Here is a 24,577-nt window from a genome sequence, read left to right on the forward strand (position 1 = left end):
CTACAGCAATAGAGAAATTAGACCTTATTACTAACAATCCCTTTCCCCCTAGTAATATAAGTTAGGTAAAGGATAAATTCCTTCAAATAAATATTTCTTACATTTAAGGAAAACAAATATTACGTTTTGTTCAATATCAATTCTCTGGAACATGACACTATGCCTCAACCTTACCATGATCATATTGGTACTTTCCCTCTAAAGAACATTGGTTTATTTATTTAAGGCAAACAGCTAAAATAATACATAATTATATACTTAAACAGTAATTTAGTAGCCACTAGAATTTGCACAAAATAAAATACAAGTAAATGAAACACAAAATTAGACAATACTAAATTAAATAAATATAAACAAAATTAAACAAACAAATACTATTGAAAACTACAGCAACATTGTCAATAAAAATGCTCAGAAGTTAATAAAACATTTTTTCAGAAAAACACATTATATGAAAATAATACCTGTATAACCATTAAAAAAAATTGATAATAATTTATAATAAAAGAAAAATAATATAAAAAAGAAATCTTTGACAACAAATTAAAAACGTTAATTACCTATTACCGCCATATGCCGTTTTATCTCATTCTTAAACTTTATTTTCGACCCTATAAAGGGATCAATATCGGAGAACATATTGTTATAAGTACTCGGTAATCTAAAAAATAAAGAATTCTTTTTATAATTGGTAGTATGGCGTGGCACATGCAATAATGGTGTATGTCTAGTACGACGCATGGAAGTTTAGTCTGTCTTTATAATTTGTAGGATCTATCCTATTGTATTTTTTTTTTTTAATAGATGAAAATGGAATGGTAACCCCGTCTACGCTATCGGTATACCCTGGCGGTATACCAGTTTTTTTTACTGGGCAAAAATGAAATAGTAACTTTGGCTGTGCTACCGGTTTACACTGACAGAGCACCAGTAAAGAATGATGCGAGGATGAAACAGGTCAATTGGCCCATCATAACGAATTCAGCTGGAATTAACCACGGTGGTGTCTAGGGAAAACCGCGTGGAAGTCTACTTGAAAGTGTATATTACTAGTAAAAAGGCTATTATACCCCATTACCAACAATCCCTTTTCCCATGGTATACCAATGAAGATGATAAGGTGAAAATGAAAGTAGGTTAGTCAGCCTATCGTGACGAGTACATCAATTAACATTGATAGTTTCCAGGGTGGACTGCGTGGTGGTCGATCTGACGGTGTATATTGCTAGCAGTGGAGTCACTAGTTGCTGTTACAAAATCCTTCTCCCCTATATATAATAACTTTATTATCATTACGTTCACTGTATTGATAGATAGGTACATTTGTACATGATATATTAGGTATTTCTATACCTACGACAACAACAGCAACATTCTGCGTATTATTCTTTCACGTAAATATGCTATCGTGAACTTGACTATCGTTAGATTCATTTGTTATTTATCTAGGGAGAAGAAGGCACCAAAAGTAATCTTAATAGAAAATCGTCCGCATTTCTATATCACTCAAGTTTCGGTCTGGAAGTAGATAGATATTGGATTGCATCATAAGGAGACATTAACATCTTAGTTCTCTGCTATGGCAACGCATGAGGGATACTATGCACCCTAGTGTTCTCTGTATGCTCATAGTCATATCAAGCTGTCATGTCATATCAAAGCAATGGTTACAGCATTCTATCAGTTGAACTGTCCATTTATTTGCAGTTCTGCGTTCCATAAAAAAGTTACTAACTGTGAATTTTTAAACGACTTCCGAAAAGTGTATTTCGTATCGCCTGTATTTTTTTATGTATGAATTACGCAATACTTTAGCCGATTTTGATTATTATTTTTATTGTTAATAAATTTCACTTAAGTATTTATTTTGTTATATAGGATTGAAGTCTGTAATTTTTTTCGGGGCAAAATCCTGCTATATTAGATTTACCAAATAATTCAATATTGACATAAATGAACCTTTAATATTAAAGATATCCCTTGTGCTAATAAATTAAAATTTTGACATAACTTATAACTACCTTTACTTATGTGTGTGTGTGTATGTATTATACAGAAAGCATAATTTCGAAAGAATAAAAAAAAATAGTAGAGCCAAAAGGGTTGTAACATATGACACAGAAGTTTAACAAATCTGCAAGAGACTGAAAAATATTCTTTGGATTAAGTTATACTAAGAAAGGATTTACTAGTGCGTAAATATTTACTGCACACACCAACCGCTTGTACTCTGACGCACAATCTCATTAGTGTTCAAATAAAATTTGGGAAATGTTAATTTACTTTCTGTAATGTTTCAAAGCTCAATTGGTATTACGTTGAGTCGTTGAGGTGTGCGCTTGCACAGCCTTTATAGAGCATCCATGGAGAGCAGCTTCCAGTGCGTTCTTATACAGTAGTGGTGGAACTATCACGCGAAGCGGTCCGGTCGTGATTTGTGCGAGTGTCTTCCTCTTTCTCTTACTGATGTTACACTATTCATCATGAAATTAAGAACTTTTATAGCGTATCAGACATTTTTAATTGTTTTCAATTACGCTTATGGACAAAAGTAAGTAGTTGTAAAATTATTATTTCTAATTTAATATGTTATATATAGATAACTAATAATTTAAAAAATCAATATATAAGATCGAACAATTTAATCACTGCTAGAATTTGAATCCGTAACTGTCAGCTGTTTTAAGACCATTTTCAATGATCGTAGGATACGAGTTCAAGTGGATACTGTACACAGACAAGTGAAATATTCTATGAAATTTTGTGCACTATTAAAACCTTAAATAAATCTGCAATTAACAGTAAAAATTTAGATATGTTTTCAAATTCTTATTTATTACCTAAAATTTTTTTTTATAACTTATTGCTCTTTGCGCAAAATATAATATTATGTATTCATATTTATTTATTTTTAAAGAAGTGAAAGACAGAAACTTAAGAAACAATAAAAAAATTGGGATTACATATCATATAATTTCATCGTAAAACATTATTTAGATTAAAAAATTTCTCATCTTCCTTTGATGAATTAAATCATCCGTTAAACAAACTAAACTACTTTTTTAAAAGATAGTTTTTTTAAAAATTTGGTATATCGTTGGATAGACCATGTTATGGGTAAATATTTAATTATAAAGACTACAAAGATCGATATGGCGAAAATATAACAATTTTTCATTTTACCATTTAACAATGGAATCTCGGATAAAATCATAAAAGCTTGTCAAATTTGTCTCTTATTAATGTAAATAATGAGGTAATGTCAAGGTTTTATTAGAAACAAACTATCTAAGTGTCTAAGCACTCGTATTTACGGAAATGCGGTTATAAAATAAATATTCATTATGCAGACCTAAGTAAAGAATAGGAATAATATAATAGAAAATAAGTTCCCATTTTTATAATTTTTGCAATAATCCGATATTTATTCATTATTATAAACATAAAATTTTGATAAAATGTTAGAAAAATCATTTAGATAGTTCGAATATTTATTACTTATTCACGTTTAATTAGTTGAATTTGAATGTAATTTGGTACAAAATAAACCTGCATTATTAAATGTACCTATTTAATAATGTTTTTGCCATTCTAAATTAACAAAATAAATGCGTTTTTCGATCATTCAAAACACAACGTTTCTAATTATTCAGTCAGTCAATCAGCATTTTTTAGGGTTCCACCATAGGAAAAAAACTGAACCATTATAGGTTCACTTTGTTGTCCGTCCGTTCGTCTGTCAAGACCCTTTTTGTTAGGAGGGAAGTGTTAAGTTGAAATTAATGTCATATACTCAGGTCAGGTCAGGTCTTTAGGCAGTGAAAATATCAAGCTTCTTAATCAACGCAATCAAAAGATATGGCCGTTTTTGTTCCATTTAAATCGCATGTTTTGACATTCGCAAAGAGAATCAAAACCTATAAGGTACCTCCCGTTGACCTAGAATCATGAAGTTTGGCAAGAAGCAATGTAATGTACCACAAGTAAAGGAAAAAATCCGAAAACCGTAAATATGTAGTTATTTCACAAAAAAATTACATTTGATGATTTTGTACGGAACAATAATTGCGCAAGTCCGACTCTTACTTGACCGGACTTTTTTAATATCTCGTCGTTTCCTATGGCACATAATGGTGGAACTGTTCTCTCTATGTATAATTATACTCTTTTTATAAATTTGTAGTGGAGTCAGTTATCTGGACTTTCCAGTGAAATGAGAAATCTTTTTTACTGCTTACTAAGTTAGTAAGAAACCTTTAGATATGCAAAATGTCATGTTTCGGGGTTCAGCAGTTATAGCTATGTTTCGATATTATTATATTCTTTCTATTTATGTACCTCTGTCTTATCATTATAATATAATATTAGTGTACATAATAATAACTGTGTTTGATAGAATTCTCGTTTTTGCTACTACATGGTCTTAATGGCCGAACAATAGGCCGTAGAAGCACACCATAAGCATTGTACATACGTTACGTAGTTCAATTGCTACTATGATGCTCACGGCTAATGGCTGTTTGTATTTGGGTACATAATTTATGTACGTTCTGCAAACAGATACCTTTAATACGTGTACTTGATAATATTTTATAGCAGCATATCCTTAGATTATCTACAAAATTTTCCCAGACCACACTAGTAGTACGTAGGATCTTAAGTTACCTTCTGCTTACCATACGTTTACTTTCAATAAACAATTTATCAGCATATTATATACTACATTAGTGCTTACTTTTTTTAATATCGATAATTATATTATATTCCGTTGGGATTACAAAAACTATTGTCTTTATTAAATGCCTAGAGATATTTCTTACCGATTGTACATAAACAACTAATAGCTGCATAATAAATCCATTTGTATTGAGCATTGTCTTGACTAAACTCGGTTTCACTATAATCATCGCCATAAATTAGCTCTCCAGATTTTGAAAACCTTAGAAATATAATAACTATACATAATATAACAATACTTGATAGCGTAAGAGGAATTATCTTTCCATTTTCAATCCAAAAAATATAGGTAGTTACTGGTTCATTATTTTCGAAAATAATATATACTTAATATATAAAGACTTCTTTCAGTACAGAGTACAAATCAATTATAATAAGGCCATGTTCTAATAATTTAGTACCTATCAACTAAGTTATCAACCAGTAATAAAATTAATTTAAGTATAAATCACAATCCTTACTCCAAGAATATTTTTTTTACACGTCATTAACAAAATAATTTATAACCGTAACTAAATTTTTCATTTGTCATAATTAACTATTGTGTGTATTAGAAAAATAACATCGTCTACCTCTTTTCTTTAATTCAAAAGGACCTAGATCTTTGCCAATTATATAGGAGGTAATGTATGAGATGTTTAGTAAGAGTTTAATATTCATCTTGTGATGAGGAGTAGAAATTTTTACATAAGTATTAAAGAATAAAAATAGAAAGAATGAAAGGCACAGTAAAACACAAAGATACAATACGTACCTACCGGGGGGAAAAGGGATTGTTAGTAATGGAGTCTGAGAATCCCATTGCTAGCAACCAATATATCCAACCAAGTCGACCTCCTCGCGGTTCCCCCTGGAAACTATCATGATTAATTCCTGATGAATTCATCATGATGGGCTAACAGGCCTGTTTTTATCCTCGTCGATCACCCTTCACTGGTGCCCCGCCAGCTTATACCATTAGCGCAGGCGGGGTAACCACTCCATTTTCATCCAATAAAAAAAAACGTATCTACCTATTTTATTTAATACTAGTTTTAGCCTGCAACATCATCCATGTTAGCGGACTATTGATTGACGGTAATAAAATTTGTCTAAGAAATTTTGTGAGAGCAGATTGAACCGTTAAAGCAACAAAAGGTAAAAAATAATGAAACTTACCTTTTCTTTTATAATATTAATAATATGTGTATATGTATAAAAAAAGAACGGCTTATTTTTTTTATTCGAAAGATGATAATTGAAATTACGGAGCATTTAATCTCACCACCGTAACCACATTTAGACCAGTCTATCTCTACAAAGTACAAAGTAATATGAAATTTCAAATCTTTTTCAAATTATTAAAATGCTTTTGCTTTGGATTTGCCGCCGCGTCTGTATTTATAATTTCATTAGATTTTAGTTTAAGTAGAAGAAATTTGTTGCGCCGACAAATTAATATAATAATGACTACAACTTTTTAATAATTGACATTACACAGAGCTTAGTCTTCATCTACTTTATTACGTCTACGAAGCAAAAAAAAAAAAATAGCTTCAACATCAATGTATCTCAATTCCATACACTTGTTTATTTCTTTATACTATGCAAACAAATCTATCGAAATTATCTTTAATAGTCATGCATGTTAATTCTTTACATTTAAATATTTTAAAAAGATTGCCTGGCAATAAGACCGTCTTTTAAATTACGTGGAGTATTACTGTATTTAAGGAGGTTAACTAACCCTTATTTTTTCTATCTATTCTATTGCAATGAAATGTAAATTAATAAATAACTGGCGGAAAATATACCTACAATAAACATTATTGTTTTACCTTCCCGTAAAAGCGAATTACTTTTAAGTTTTGTCCATGTAGTACCTATAACACGTTAAAATCACCGCAACACTAACGTTGCATTAGTGGGCACAGGTTACTCTTAGTTACGTGGGTTATATGTAGTTTTTTGAATATTGTCCATTAGATATTCCCCTAGTATTAGCTTCTGAATATATCCTTAACATGAATAAGACAAGTGGTGACACATTCTTATTCCACCACAATACTAACCACAAAACGAATGTGTTATTGTCATTTAATGCAATAAATATATTCTTTTTACTGATTAAAAAACCCAATTTCTGCGGGCGTTTGCTTTTTAATTCTGAATGTACTCATGTTAATATTAAAAAAGTGTTTAAATGTTTGTTATGCGATAAAGTTTTTTAATAAAATAGTTATTAGTTATTTGTTGTTTACATTTGTATTAAACGATTTGTATTATTCTGTACAGTTAACCACAAATTAAGGAATATATATTAGTAAGTATTTCTTACTTAACTTGCCGTTAACTGTCCACTACAGAACGTAGGTCTCCACCTGTTGGGGGGTTTAGCCAGTAGTTGCCACGCTTGAAAGGTAGGTTGTCAACCGTATTTAAGCTTTGATGATGTCATAAGAGGGACGCTGCTACTCATCCCTCGACTATTAAAATCCCTCAATCGCAAATTAAGACACCCACGCAAAAGGAAGGGGTGGCTCTTTCTATCCCGTGACCATATGAGGAGTGAGCACTAATAAACTAACTGAATTGATTGATAATTATATTTTTTCCAATTATAAAGAAATACCTACCTCATCAATTTTGGTAACTGTAGGTAATTAATAGTCCAGCCAGTTTATAGTTGAACAAAAAAACGTAGGACCTGTTTTGTATAATAAAAATATTTTTCTTCTTCTTTTTATTTAAGAGTTTTCTCTTGTTGGTGCAACTAATTCATGCATTCATGCATGCAATAGTTAGTAATGCGGACTATCAGTCCCATTGCTAGCAATATACCCTGTCAGGTCTATCTCCACTTTTTCCTTCTAATATGCTCTTTAAAAATTCGTCATATCGTATAAGGTAGCTAGGCATTTTGCCTCTTCTATTCTCTATTAATTTAATGTTTTTTTCCCATTTACCGTTTTTAAGACTCCTCGTTCGTAACTTTTTCTGTCCAACTTATTCTTTCCATTCTCTTGCATGTCCACATTTCGAATGCCTCAAACATCTTTTTTTCTTTTTGCGTCATTATCCATGTTTCACACCCATATAATGCTACACTGCAAATGTAAGTTTTTATATTTTTTTTACGGATTATTATTATATAAAAATCACATAATAACAATTTATTTCATCAAATTCACGTATATTACTATAAAACGAGGTATGGTAGAAAGAAAAAAGTAGATATGCCTAAAGTTAGATATGAATTATTTTCTCATAAACATATCCTTTATTATTTTACTTAAATGTTTCTTCTATACTTAGCTTTCATAATTCGCTTTTTGAAAAATATAATATTATGCCTAATTATATTTCTCCAAATATAAATACTCAATGATGGTATCTAGTATGGGATTAAAGAATATATTTAGGCATACTAAATACATTCCATTGATTATGTAGATAATCAATGGAATAGTGGTGTTTCAGCTATAGACCATACTATCATATTAGAAGTTTTATCTGCATAGAACTTCACTTATATAAATTTTTTTAAACTATAATACAATAGATTTTGCTTTACAAAACTAAAATTCACACCTACTTCGATCATTGCAAAAATAGTTATTTTGATTTAAAAACCACTATTAAACCGATTTTGATGAAATTTTTATGAGACCAATCTAAAAGTATATCCTTTTATGTAAAAAAAAAACTCCAATTCGGTTTATAAATGACGTAGTTATGGGTTAACAAACATAAAAATAAAACTAAATTGAGAACCTTTCCCCTTTTTTTTTAAGTCGATTGAAAACTAATACATAATTTATTTATAACAATTACATAGTAATAGAATCTAGTATGATAAATAACTTATGAGTTGTGTAAATTTGTGACTTATTGATTCACAAATGTGATATAATAATTTTTTTTTTGTTATTTACAACATAACACAATAATAAAATAAAATTAATCTTAACATCCTGAATAAACAACTATATTAATCTAATATAATTATAAAACAAAATATATTTATTTGCATTTCTTCTACGAATACAACTCAAATGGATTAAACATATTATATATACTATTCCATTATAAATTATATATCATATATAACTATCAAACCAACTAAAACAAAAAAGAGATTAACAACCTGTATGTAATTTTTTTTTTTTAATTCTAATTAAAATTTATTTTCTCTATGGAAATACAAGTATTTCGAATTTGAAAGTAGGACAAATATAGGAGTCCGTTAGTTATTCAATAGCTTTTTATCTTTATAATAGAATTTCATAATTAAATTAATCTGGTGGTCTAACATGAATAATAATAAAATTCCGAATTTACGGACTCAATTTTGGGTTTTCGTTCATAGAGTTAACAGAGCCTAACATTTTATTCATCGTAATTCCTACTACAAAAGTTTAAACTGAATTGTAACATTTTTAATATCTTTAAACAGTATGTATTATGTAATTTTAACATCAAATTTGTATTTCGACCTCGAAATTTCGATAAACATTTGATGGTAGATCCCCTGATACTTCTAGTGTAATGGATAGGTAATAATGTTAAGAAAAACTATCAAACGCGGCTGGCCCATAAATTTAACGAAGGTCTCTTTGTATCTACTTAGTCGGTACTGTCGAGTGCTTATCTAAGTAATCAATGATAAGCAAAGTCTGAGTTTTCCTTGATCTTTGTTATAATCATGGTACGTCGATTTGTTTCAAGTTGATATAATTAAATTATATACATAGGGTAAATTGGAATCATGGTTGAAAAACAACAAAAAATGTAGAGCTTTCTATATAAACTATTATATAATATTCTATGCCTATACTAATTTGAGACAGAGAGAAGGGAAAACACTAATTCTTATTCCTAGCTAATCATCTTGCTGCAAATCATCGTGGCATCGTTGGCAGATTGGGTATTTCTTTCGCAATTTTGGGTAAATAATTCAGCTCGCGAAATTTTGGGGAAAATGAAATTCTTAGAGAAATGTTTAGGGATAAGTGAAATGAGCATGGAGAAATTTGGGTTATTTCATTTGACAAATTCAGCATTTTTGAACCGGGCAGCGATATATAAATATAATAAAATATACCATTAAAGGTTACGGAAAAACAAGAGAGACTTAAGGAATACATATATATATATATATATATATATATATATATATATATATATATATATATATATATATATATATATATATATATATATATATATTCGTTCTGTATTTAAATCCTGTACCTAACTGCTAATCCTGAATTTCTGATATACTAGACAGCACATAACTACGCTATGAATTCGTCCTTTGTGATCATTAAATAGTAGTTGATCACTAAGTGTATTCTTGATTATTAAAATAATCGAATATTATTTTTGAATCAATATTCTAATAGTACCTTAATGCTATTTAAATATATTCGAAAAATTTTATACCCACATTTTTAATAACAAAATAAATCCAATTAGTAAATGAGCGACTTCTCCTTTACAAAGATTTTATTAAGATTACAAACCAAATTAGCTGGAATGAATGCTCTTTGTGTTTCACTATATCAATTTTAGTCCAGAAAAATAACTGAAGTTATTTGACTATTTGACTTTAGCTATTTGACTATATTTATCCCAGGAATTATATCTAGGTTAGTCTGGGCTCAATCTTCTCTCCAATTTTGCTTGATTCTTGATGTCTTTCGTAATCAGTTATCTGAATTTATCCGTTTTTACAATGACCTCTTCATAATTCGAAAAGAAAAAAGATTCAACTATCGACAGGGATATATATATTCTTCACGATCTCGGATTACTGATATCTAGCATATCCAGATATTCACTTCATGCTTTAAATGCCCCTTATTTTAAATTGCAACTAGTGTATCATTAGCAAAAATATTAAGTCATGAAGTAAGAATAGTTTCATAATTCATTAAGATTGTATGGAGCATTATATTAAACAATATGGAACAATAAGGGAAGGAAGCCAATCTTAGTATCGGTGGTCTTAACTAGGAAACGAAAGTTATGATACACGTTATATCTTTGATATGCCGCAGGTGCATATTTGAATTCTACCTAATGCCTATCAAATGATCTGACTATATACGCAAATAACCTTTCAATAAGTCTAAAAGAATATATACCTACAAAAAAGTTTTCACTATATGTTTATTTCAAAGCGAATTTAAGCGAATATTGAGTGTACAGGTTTCTGGTGATTTTTTTACGACGAAGAGATTTCATTTAAGTCTAAAAAGGCATTTTGACAAGAAGATTATTTGAGTTTCTTCAGTAAACAATAACTCTCCTTCGAATATAACCCGAAATATCCTTGGGATAGCGTAAGTATTCTTTCACAGCATGGGCTCTTAACATATGGACATTTTGTTATGCCTAGTGTAATCACTCCACCACTCCATCTCTCTGATCAAGGCTCATTTTTCATTGATTCCATCATATTTTCCATTCATTTAAATCACTGAGTTAACGAGATCATACTTGCCAAAACACGCTCATATTCTGTAACTTATTTTCTAACATGTCCATTAACTTCCTCCATATAAGAAATTACTTTGTTTACAAAGGAATATACTTGTTACTTTTATTTTTCTTTTGAATTATTTGAATAATATTGGAATACTATCCAGTCAAATATTTGCAAGCCCCAATCTAGACCTCAATGGTATTTCTTTACCTCGTTTTACATAGACATATTAAACACTAGCTATTTCCCGCGGCGTTGCCCGCTTCTATGTAATTCCCGTATAACATTCGCATTGGAACCCTTCATGAATCTGGTCTTATATTGTATTATATACTTAAATGATAATTACATACCTAATACCTTTATAAAGTTTTAATCAATTCAACTGATCGTTTATTTTATAGCATTTTATATGTGATTCTTTAGATTGATATCACTGTTTTATTTATGAACCAATTGAAATAAAACAAACACTAAATGTTAAGTTGAGCATACCGCAACACATTAGCGAAAACCGTATTCCAATCGGTTAAGCCGTTTCTGAGATTAGCGCGCACAAACATACAAACAAACAAATAGATAAAAATTCTAAAAATAATTGTTTTGGGTTCTATTGCGTTCATGACCAAACCCCCCCACCTCCTCCATAATTCTCCATAGTTTTTCTTATATATCTTTCATGTATAGACAACGACCAATTACGATTTTATTATATGTATTGATTGTTGATTTACTATCTAGTAAGTATTGTAAATAGCTAATGGCAACTAAAAAACCAAAGCCAAAGAAGGAAAAAAAAGCATTGTAAATATAAATCTGTATAACATCTGTAGGTATATACTAACAGTTTACCATATTAAACTAATAATAGGGTTTTATGTAAACTACATTCATAATGAATTACCCATGTATCTATAATATAGTTAATTTAGATTACATACCTATAGATACCTACTTAATACCTACATAGATAAATGGATGCTTGTTACAACTTTTAAATATACTCGTATGTAAGTGCCTCTTGAGTGCTTATCTATTTTATGTAAGTACTTCGCTAATAAATAATTAATTTATAATTTTATATATCTGTTTAGATTCTTTTTTCGCCATCGCTTCGTTAATTTGTCGTTTATTTATTGTCCAGTCAGTATTCTGCAAATATACATTAAACAAGTTCATTTTGCTCATAAAAAATGTGACATTCATCATGATTACACATGTCTGTGTGTATTCATGATAAAGTCGCATTTTTCGATGACGACGAGATGTTTGTAGAAAGGTATTAAATTAAAAAATATTACAAAAAATAAATATGGAGCCAACAATGTAATAAATGCTATCATTTGCAAAAATAATCTTCATTCATTTATTTTGGGTTCAGATTTGGCGACGTAATTGCATAATATATGCACAAAAAAAATCAACCTGATTGAGAGCCGAAGGAGTTTTTCAAGTAGAATAGTTTTGAAAGTTTAAGTTAAACATATTTAAAATATATAGTTTGTCTATAATTTTATGAAAATTACTAAACGTTATCTGACTTACAAAAATACTTTTTACTACTGAAAATTATACTAAATGATTGACTACGAGTACTATGCCGTTTAATGGTCGGAATAAAACATGATATTAAATTTCATGCTAGGACATACATGTGCAATACACACCTTAAACTTTGTTTTTCACGGACAAATTGTCCTACTCTACGCAAACTACAGAGATTTATATAGTTTATATAGTAAGAAAAGGTTGACCATGATCAGGCAGACGGCCGGTCGTTCTCTTTTTGTAATATGCATATACCCCATATGATAATTGGGATAAGGGTAGGAAGATGATGATATAGTAAGAAACCATATAGTTTCTAATGACGTACACCACGGTGATCCTTCACGGTGATCATCAGGGGAACTGTTTGCACATTTGAAATCGCCATTTCGTTGTCTTAACTCCAAATCAGAAACTTTACAGTTCATTGCCAGTTGTGGTGTGCAGCTGTAGCTGTTAATCCTTGTATAGAGGAAATACGAGTGGAAACGTGTGATAATCTTATTAATCTAGTTACAAAAAGAAAGTCACCATTCTCGGAATCCCATTTTGTTAGGTGCTATGGGAATCCACTTAATGAAGAATAATCGTATATAATCGGAACATAAATTTAATTTAATAAAAATGCACATAATACAAACTCTACTTATTTATTAATATGCATTGCAAAGGTTTTAAAAATAGTTTGTTTAGACATATAAGTCAATACAAGATAGCGGGTGGATCCCTTTCAGTACTTCTGTACAATTATAAATTTTGATTTAAACTATGTCAAAAATATTAGGCATGTTCAATGTAACTTAGTACAATATAAAGTGTACTTTAGCAACTACGAGTGACATTTCAAAGACTTATCACATTTTTTATTATACGTCATTACATTCCCTACATAATCTAAATTGCGTTAGTATTGAAATGTTTCAAAATGTTCATAATTTCAGTCATTTTATCCGAGGATTAATATCCCCTCGCGAAGATTACCTTTCGTAAGAGAACTAATCTCTTAATTACTTTGTTCAACGTCAGTCGTCTAGCAATAAACCAGTGAAATTTCTAAAACGTTAAAGTTCTGTTACTGTTTTTCTCGAACTTATTCCAAAGCAGTATGAACCTATTAATGTGTAAACTACTCGTATTTTATTACAATGTTTAAAGTGTTACTAAATTACTTATGTATACAACAATCATGTAACCTTATGCGGGTGGGGTGGAAAGGGATTGTTAGTAATGGAGACTGAGAATCCCATTGTTAGCAATATACCCAACCAGGTCGACCTTCTCGCGGTCCCTGGAAACTATCATGGTTAATTCCTGATGAAATCATCATGATGGGCTAACTGGCCTGTTTTCATTCTCATCTATCACCCTTCACTGGTGCTCCGCCAGCGTATCCCGTTAGCGCAGGCGAGGTTACCATACCATTTTCACACATCAAAAAAAAAAAATAAAAAAAAACCTTATGCGGGTAAATAAGAGTATATTAGGATTGACCAATTTAAAATTAGGTAATTATTCAAAAAATGTCTCTAAAATAGAGCCCTAAAATGCATGGCCGTATCTATATTTTTCTTTCCTGTTTAATTTCTATCTAATGGATTAGCAAAGCGAGTGATTAAATAAGAGATAGGTAGGTAATTAGACATTCTCGAAGGCAGCTATGATGAATTAGCCTTCTAGATGTACCAAGTGTTGTTACAATAACGCTAGCTACCGTATTTTACAAAGCTAATTCATTATTACTTGTTTGATAAAAAACTGACAAGAACGTCTCTATGACACGGCCCGATAATTTGCCGTGACCGAACTTGCTCATGAATTCCGTATTTCGGATAAATACTAAAATAGTATATCTGACTTTGCTCTAAATTTTAATGTCCATTTGGAATTACAGTCATAATTTATATACAGAAAAATCTAATCGTTCATACCTATGTAGGTCCATCTATTAAAAAAATTGTAATTAATGAGTTAAATCTGACATTGTTTACATGGCCAATAATCGAACTAAATATAATATTATATTTTTTAAGTACCTAATTATTAAATTAGGTACTCGAATATCAGTTACATATTATTGTCATATAAAACAAACACTATATTATTATTTATATGAAACAAACACTTTACAACATACCCCGATATAGATCTAGATAGGTTTTATGTAAATGACGCTTAATAGTGAAAGATTAGTTTTTAACCAAATCAATTACGTTTCAGTTAATTGGTGCGACAGACCGAGGAAGCAGTAGAGTGACCTTTTTTTATGTTTTTTACTGTTCAAGGTGTATTACAGATGGTAGGTAACATTTAAATGTATTGGTATAAGAACTACACAGTCGAAGGACGATTCCAAATTTGGTCATTATGTTTATGATTATATGCATTAAGTAGGTAACTAAATATTTTCACGCTTTAAGGATTATAATTGGATATAATTGTGCTTGGCCTAATTTTTTGTTCTTTTGTCAGGAATTGTTTAAAATCCGAACAATAAATGTACGCATATGCAACGTTGATATATAAGTCTATATGTCTTTACTTATCCGTCTTTGCTCTATTTTTTATTTGTTGTATTGTTTTTGCAGTATTATATACACGTTCTTATAATAAAGTTTTGTTTTTATATTAAAGATTATTTATTATTACTACATTTTTATAAATTTGCTATATTTTACCCACAACTTAATTAACGAGGATAAAAAATAGCCTATTTCCTTTTCCATCCCAAATTAACGATTAATTTAGCCATTGCATCAAGAAATAAACTTGCTTTCACATTAGGTACAATAATAGTAAGTTATCTGTTTAACATATAAAGTCTCTATACAAAATAAAAGTATTGTAAAAATATTACTACAACAAAAAATTAATATCTGAAATGAAAATCTAACCTCCAATAAGTGTGAGCTTCATTAGTCATCATTAATTACGGGGAGTTATTATTACAAACGCAATAATTAATAATAATAATACTTAGTAACGTTCATAATTCTGTAATAAATTGATGTAAGTACTTAATTGCATTTACATCTATGTTGTTACCTTATTTTTGTTATACATGCCTGTAATATGTGTGTAATAAACAACAGGAACATGTTCTGATTTATTCGCTCATACATATTTAAAAGGCTTATGCTAGGCACCAACTAAGTTTTAGGTACGTGCATTTATACTAGTGCGTAGGTCACTTATACGCACCTATAGCTATTATAGACTATTATTATAACGCTCAACCTTAGGTTACCCATGCATTATAATAATTTTATAAATCCCATTATGAGCTTACATGTTGACCTTACATTGTAAGCAATTTAAATAATGCAGGTATATATAAGACCAATATGACTGATGTCAACAAATGAATAGAATATCTATACAGAAGTACTCTATTGAAATAGTTTGTGAAAAATAGCCTATCATATTTTAAATGGCCCGCTTATTGGAATAATCTTAAAAGCAGTAACAGTAGAGTACACACGCTGCTTTTAGTTTGAAAGACTCAAGTTTGCATGTTAGTAATCGATTTAATTAATTTTTCTTGTGCAAAATCTTAAGTTTCACACAAAGACCACTCACTTAAAAATAATGTAGTTACGTGTGTCGGAAATATATGCTCAATTTACCGTATATAAATTATTGGAAAACTTAATTGACTAGATTTAGGGTTGAATATCAAACTGGATCTTTAAAATTGACAAAAAGTTTTAGTATCTGCCTACATTAATACATTAGTTCTTAATCTATCGTATTAGTAATAATTTTTAATTACTATTATTCTGTTATCATTTAGTTATATTAGTCACGTAAGTAAACATTTAAATATAATTTAAATTTTTCACTAGCCCTTTATAATTCACACTGCAAGAACCGATATTTAATTAATTCACATATGATTAATATGCAAATTGTTTATAATCTATTTAGTAATAAGACAGATAAATAAGTACAAATCAAATGTATGCACAAGCCTATCGAGTTAGATGAACGTGGACGTGGCAGTCATTAGCAATGGCCGCTGGTGGTGGCATAACGCGCCGCTGTCGAAGCGTCATCGCGACTCGTAGCCGATAGTCATATGACTGCGCAGAATGATGTCCTCGTCAAGGTTCAAGGTAACCAATCATAGCCGATTAGAAAATTATACCGAACCAACAATCACACCTTTTTACATGACCTATTACTTCATTTTTAGTATCATTTCACATTATTTAATCACATTTTGGAAGTCGATTTTTTATGCCTATTAAATTTCTTTATTATGATAAATTTCTTTATTAAAAATACATTTGTCATTTTAATATTTATAAAGAAAATTTTAAACAAAAGCATCCAAGGGGTAAAATAGCTCCTCCGTTTTCTGTCTATTAATTTTTATAATATGATAGCATAAAAATATTGTTGGTATAAACTCATTGAAATTATATTATTGAAACTATTTGATTTTTTCATATCAAAATCCATAAAAAAAATTAAAAACCTAAGCATCCAAGGAGTAAAACAGCCCCTCCCCCTTTTTCCTAACTTCCTTCCGTAATTTAATAATTGTAGTTACCTAGCAGCCTTCAATGAAATGTGCTAATAATCTATATCAAGATACAATGCAAAATACGTATTCCGCAATGATGAAAGAATTTTAACATTCCATGAAATATAAAAATATAGGTAACAGTTTCATTTGCCGCTGGATCTGCACTGGCTTTGTTTAGCACCCACTAGAGGATGGTACGATGCCTTTAAGAATGTATGGTCTATATATTCTGTGAGATTTTTTTCAACTGCAACGTAGACTTTATAAGCTGAACATTCCCCATTATCGATCAGTATTCAATCTGAAATTGAATCGATTTGGGAATAGATAATATTTGATATGATCTGCCTGACAGAATAGATTACTAAAAGAATAATTTAGTAACAAATATATATAGTTTACAACCGTAATTTACAGAAAAATAAACTTTATATTAATCATGGCACCGATACATTAATCTCAATAATAAAGACTTTTGACGCGATGGTGAGATGTTATAAGAAAGAAGAAACATTCAAATGAAATAAATATAAAGTAAGCACTACCTGTATTTTTTTTTTATTTGAATTCTTAATAGACCGGACTCTTTGTACTCTCTACACTATTCTTCGAAATCCTCAGTCTCCTAACTACTTAAGCAGTAAATTCCAGTACCTTTTTGAAACTCACGATTGTAATCTTCGTTCCAGTAATACTCTCCAATTATCTATTCCTTTTCACCGTACTGGTTTCGCTTCAAATTCTTTTCTCCTACATTCTTCACGAGTCTGGAACGCGCTTCCTGATGTCATTAAGAGACTACCGACTAAACCGTCTTTAAAAAAAAGTTCACGCTCACATTTTTACTTTATCCGAGCAGTAAGTACTTTATATTATTCTCAATTTCGTGTATAATATAGTATGTGTCATGTATGTGTAAGTATAATTGTTATTTATATATATTTATTCGTCTATATATGTAATTTTAGTATGTATGTATATCAATAATTACTAGTACCGCATTCGAATATTCTGACACTTTCCTATGACTTTTAGCATAAAGTCCGCCATGTACATATATTTGTACTAATGAATAAATAAAAAAAATAAATAAATAACACCTACTAATGATACCCAATGCCCAAACACCTTCGTTGCGAACCGACCTTACGTCGCTGCATCACTGATTATGCGCCTATTTAAAATGTAAACAACGAAGACTATTTTCAAATCGAATTTCCTTGTAACCTTGCGATTGAGGTAAATGAGCCAAGAAAAAGTTATTGAATGAATTTGAATTGACTGTGTAATGGTTACATGACATGTAACTTCATATCTTTATTATTGTAATAACGTCTCATTCCGCATTGATAGTCGAAAGAGATAAATATCTCGTACTCGTGGTAGATACGATTATGTTGCATTTATTTATTTACGATAGCATTTAATAACATATTTCTATCTTATTAGTTCACTTCAAAATGATTTTTTACATTTTAGGTTGTTATCATTGTAAATACAATAAGATATATTTTGAATTATTCTCTTACTAGCTTTTTGCCTGCTACGTACGCGTGGGTTTCAGAATTAGGAAATCTAATAAGATAGACCATTTCTGAATGGTGTATCAAGATGAAAAATATACCATCAGAATTAAAACCGCATCCAATTTAGTGTAGTAGTTTTGGCGTGATGTCAAAATAAAAATTTACAGTCAGACAAAATGAAAAAAATAGATTTTTATTTTTTTAATGCTTCATATTTTTCAAGCTTCTATTCTATTTGTACGAAAATAAAATAGACCCGATAGGTTGCAAAAAGAATTATCTAAATCGGTTCATAATTGACATATTAACATATATTGACAGACATTAAAATATATATATATATATATATATATATATATATATATATATATATATATATATATATATATATATATATATATATAGAAACTAATAACTCTTGGTTGAGCGAGATAGCAAAGAAACTCACTTTCACATAGTAAGGATATGAACCTAAAAAATTTGAGACATGAAGTGCATGTAGGAAAACTTGCCAATGCCGTTTTCTGCCAAACCAATGCCACAGAATATTGACAGCGAAACCAAACGTTCGTCATATTAATATTCATAAGCAGGCAGTTCTGGAGCAACGTTTAGTATTGAAGTGCATACTACAAAAATATAATTAAACAACATATTCATTTAAAAACTTGTTTATCTTATAGTCGTTGTCTTTGAAATATGACTAACATTTACAAAACACCACTATATATAATATACCTACCTATATACATAAGTACTATCCTTAATCTATGCTATACATACAATCATCATCATTACAACTCATCATTACCCACTTCACAACTCAACTTCTGAACAAACAAGATGTGTTAACTTGCTGCTTATTGCCTTAAGTATATAAATCAAACCCATGCAGTTACAGTAATTATATGGCTGTGTGTCGGTTTGAAGGGTGGGATATGGCAGTGAATTTACAGGTTACAGAAGTATAATACTCTAGTCCTCAAGAATGGGAACGCATAGGGCGTATTATAAGCGAAACAGTATACTGTTATGTCCATGGTACTGTTCATTTCTATAGGCGACGGTTATCACTTTCCATCAGGTGGGCAGACAGCTTGTTTGCCATTCTAAGTTGTATAAAAAAAGTAAAGCACAACACCACACAATATGGCATGACCTATCTCAAAGTGTTGCAGAAAGTCAGTAGATGTAGGTATATTTTATCATACACGCAAGCTAACGTTCTTGATAAAAGTGGTAAACATCGCCTATAGACAATAACAGCACCATGAAAGCACATCACAGAACACACTGTGATGACCATTTCATTCCGCATGTGTTACCATTCCTTAAGATTATGGTGTTATACCTCCATAATTTGTAATGTCTGTCATGTCACCCTTTAAATCGACAGACATGCAAGAACAACTGTTACCCAACAGGAACACGGACGGGACAGTGTACCGATGCAAGCAAACGACTTTAGTACAAAGTCTCCCTCTGGTAAAGGTAGGTAGATGACGCGGGATTGTGTTTTGAGGCAATGTATAAGCGATACATGGGTTGTGGCAATAAGATGACCATGATATGAGATGGTAAGAGACGTCCTCTACTGATTTTCTTCCATGCAAAATAACTCTTTGGAATCAACTTCTAGCAGCAGTATTTCCGAACCGATATGACATCATAATCTTCAAGAAAAGAGCATATTCCTTTTTAAAAGGCCAGCAGCGCACCTGCGATGCCTCTGGTCTGTGATCATGGGCGGCCGTGGCTACTTACTATCAGATGAGCCGCATACTTGTTTGCCCCCTGTGTTATAAAAAAAAAGATGGCTTAAATGGGAATATGTTTTGAATTTACATATAAGTACAAACCCATTAGTCAATTTATCTTCTGGTTTTTTTTTAAATTGATTTGAAGAAGCCCTCCAAATGATAAGTCCGACTATTTACTTTTATAATTTTTCCTTGTAATTTATAAATCCTTTTCATATACCTAGATATATAGTTACAATAAAGTTTATACAATTAAACAAACTACTAGGTAGGCTTTAGTACCTAATTAATTCTCCATGACTCCCATCGTGGCCAACTCATTGGCGCGTCTTCACATATGTAAATAGATCACATTAGATAAATAAGCAGAATTACTGATAGGTACATCACCTACATCCTTTCGCATAATAGTGTTCGTACATATAATTTTGCGTGTAAATATGCAAACACAAAAGCAAATATCTATAACAATAATGTAACTGTTATCGCCTTGCTACAGCCCACGGCTTAGCTTGCGATAATTAGTATAAAAACTACCTATTTTCCAATACAACATAGTATACAAGCATGGTCAATATTTGTATCAAGTATCATTGAAGTGTATTCAATTTGATTGAGTAAATGATTCGTCCAGACATTACATTTGTGTGCATTAGAAATGATTCTGGCTATTTCGTCAGGGATTATATTTGTGAGTACATTTTTTAACTCTATAATTTCGTGAGGAGGATACAGACTCGTAATTATTTACATATTTTAATATGAAATTTATGTAAGCATCTTGAATTATTACATCACCTTAAATAATTTTTCTATCATACTTACACGTAATAATATTTTTGTATTACTAACTGGTTTTATTATCTTAAGACTGCACAATAGGTTCTTATATTTAAGAAAATAATTACATATCTATGTAGGCATCTGATAACGTCGCTTGTAACAGTTCCTAGTAAATCACTGCAATTCTCTGTAGTAGTAATTTAGTACAGTATTTTAAATAAATAACGTACGTCACGAACTAAAAATATAATACTTTTCTTAGTAATTGTTTAAATAAATTATTCATACACAGTATTATTTTTTCGTTACTTCTAGCTGTAGTCTCACGTCTCTGCTTATAAGAATTAAGAAAAAAATTGATCTACTACACGTTATTATTTTATGTTTATCTCTGAAACCGCTTAACAGATTTTAATAAAATATTATAAATGTGTACTGTTTTTGTATCTTGAAAGACAGGATATTTTTTATCCCGATTGATTATGAGCTACATGAGTCAATCAACCGCCAGGTTTGCTGTTGCGATTTTTTTATGAATGATAATGGAATGGCAACCCCGGCTGCACTATCGGTATACGCTGCCGCATAATAAATAATAGGCATAAATACTTTAATAGCTAATCACAATTTTATAAATTAGAAAATACTGCTACTTAAGGGTTTTCAATAACGCTAATGTGACAGTGATCTCAGTAATCTTAACACTAGATACAATCTTGCTGTTCCTAAGTATTGTTTGGAAAAAGTTTATATGTATTTTATGGGTAATAAGATACCGGATATTTTGGTTCTACCCTTTAATAAATTTCAAGTTGTTATTTAAAAAACATTTATTGAACAAAATCTATTACACACTAAACGATTACTTGAATGCCAAACGTGGATGGTGTTACTCGATCATGCACGCGTTTTTCAATGGCCGTGTAATTTTTGACATAAATACATTTAAATAAATGTATTTGTACTTATATGTATATAGAGATATATATAAAAGAGTAACTGCTGAGTTTCCTGTGAACTCCGCAGTAGATCAAAAACAATGACAAATTAAAAGGTAAAAAAGTATATTTGAATAAAGATGATTTGAATTTGATGCCAAATAATAATCAAATATTTAGTATTTTTTAACCTTATTTAAATCCCCAACTTTTTTTGCTTATAAAGCCGTCATTTATAGACCTGAACAACATCATAAACATTATAGAACACATTGTGATATCTATATTGCCCTCCCCCATATGCATTGTTAATCCTTAGAACTGTGATATTATGCCGCCGCTCCCTGTAATTTCACTGCTGTAAAATTTCTGCTGCTACTTTTCAAACCAAAACACAGCGATGCAAGTACAGCAGTTTTTATAGCAGAATCACGAGTGGAGAATCAGAGGTACGATGACTCTTGACGACGACGGTAAGACGATTTTCGCTCTACTTCAGAAGATTACAGTAATTCTTAGCAACAATTATATCAAGGCTATGGTATCTTCACAGTTCTGTTGTACTACATAGTGTGTAATTTATTATAAGTAATCAATAAAACTGTTAGCAAAGATTAAGGTCCAAAGAAAAGATAATGTTGTAGTGGTAACCATAACTCATGGTGACTTTTCGTCATAATCAAAACATGCCGCGCGTTATCGTAGTTATTTACCTTACCAAACAAATTAAGATAGATTAGTGTATAAATTTAACAAAGTTTGTTGTAGGTACTGCGCTCTTTTTTGTTATCAAAAAAATATTAAGCCTTCCTAAATCATTTGTAAACTGGTCAGTTTATAATCTAATGTTGTAAATATAGAATTTTAGATATCTTCACCACATCTACATTTGTATTAAAATCTATTATCGGTTTTTTCTTCTCTTTCAGTCTTTTATTTTCTAAACTTATAAAGAGGAAAGAGGTGAGTTTTTGTTTAATATAATGGATAAATTCAAAAAGTACTTAGCTAATTTAAAAATTGCTTTTACTTATAAGAAGCCACATTGTCAGAGCGTAACATGGGCTGTTTAAAAAATCAAGTTCCTATATTATCTATCCGTGCGAAGCTGAGGTGGGTCCCTACTCTATACTAATATTATAAAGAGGAAACATTTGATAGTTTGTAATAAATAAACTAAAAACTACTCAACTGATTTTAAAAATTCTTTCATTTACAGAAATCTACATTATCAACAAGTAACATAGGCTATATATTATTTTCAAAATAATTAGAGAAAATAGAAATTACAGTAATAATCCAAAATTTCCTAAATATAAAACACTAATTTATCTTTCTGTCTCTACCCGTACAAAGCTGCGATGGACCGCTAGTCATAGATAAAATAATAATGTATCGTGGTGTAATCGCGTTTTATAAAATCCTGGCGATGAAAGGAATGGATCATGGCTTATTAGTATATGTAGTACCTACAGCGAATTAGATAACCAAATAAACCGAAAGGTCGTACTATAAACTCTGTTGCATCGAATCGATTCTGCTCGATAACTTTTATATGTTTCTATTTAAATTTTCAACCTTTCGGATAAGAGAAAATGCGGTTATCAAACCAAATATGAGAGGTAAGATCAATAGAAAACAAAATAATTGCTAAAAATTTTGTTAGTATGATTGTTTTGACATCACACAAAAGTTACTGCACCAAACTGGTTTGTTGTTTTTCATAGTTGTATTGCTAAAGGTGTAATTAAAAAACTTGTATTAGTTTTATTTTAATATCCATCCATAAGTGGTCTATTTTGTTCATTTTCTTATTACTAAAATCCACGTGTACAAAGCAGCGGGGAAAAAACTAGTATAATATAATTTAGATGAAGGTGTAGACCCAAAAGAGTCACATTTAATTTACTTATGAATATCGAGTTTAAGCAAATGTAGGTGCCTGCCTACTGCTAATATTTAATAAAGCAATGTTTTATCTTTATGTATACTTACAATACTCAACTATCTATTTGATAAGTAACGGCCAAGAGAATACGTTATAATACATATTTTCTTTATTTGGTTCCGTAGCCATGTTTTTATACCTGAATGCGACTATTCGAATTTGAATTAGTATCTTGAAAAAGGATAGAGGTTCTAAAACTAGACGATATTATTGAATCATAAATTTTTTATAGAATTTTATAAGAATAATCTTTTTATTAATAAAAAGGCAGCAGCTATATTAAAAACAAATCGGTATTGCCTTTCTTCACATCTTTCCGTAAGTCTACTTTGACTTTATT

At 30.2% G+C, this 24,577-nt stretch overlaps 1 protein-coding gene across 2 annotated transcripts in view; it reads left to right on the plus strand.

Moving 5' to 3' along the window:
* Positions 1-2,348: 2,348 nt before the first annotated feature.
* The window catches only part of LOC113513491 (pH-sensitive chloride channel 2-like), a 32,782-nt gene continuing 10,553 nt past the window's right edge, over positions 2,349-24,577 (plus strand). Inside the window, exon 1 of one of the 2 annotated variants that reach the window (XM_031909422.2) lies at positions 2,349-2,551. In XM_031909422.2, coding sequence (XP_031765282.2) covers positions 2,484-2,551 — 68 coding nt within the window. In that variant the 5' untranslated portion in view covers positions 2,349-2,483. The remainder of the gene's footprint in view (positions 2,552-24,577) is intronic. The other variant, XM_052903296.1, reaches the window with a different exon arrangement.

Source organism: Galleria mellonella, unplaced genomic scaffold (assembly GCF_026898425.1).
Source record: "Galleria mellonella isolate WM207_F2 unplaced genomic scaffold, CSIRO_AGI_GalMel_v1 utg139, whole genome shotgun sequence".
Taxonomy (NCBI): domain Eukaryota; kingdom Metazoa; phylum Arthropoda; class Insecta; order Lepidoptera; family Pyralidae; genus Galleria; species Galleria mellonella.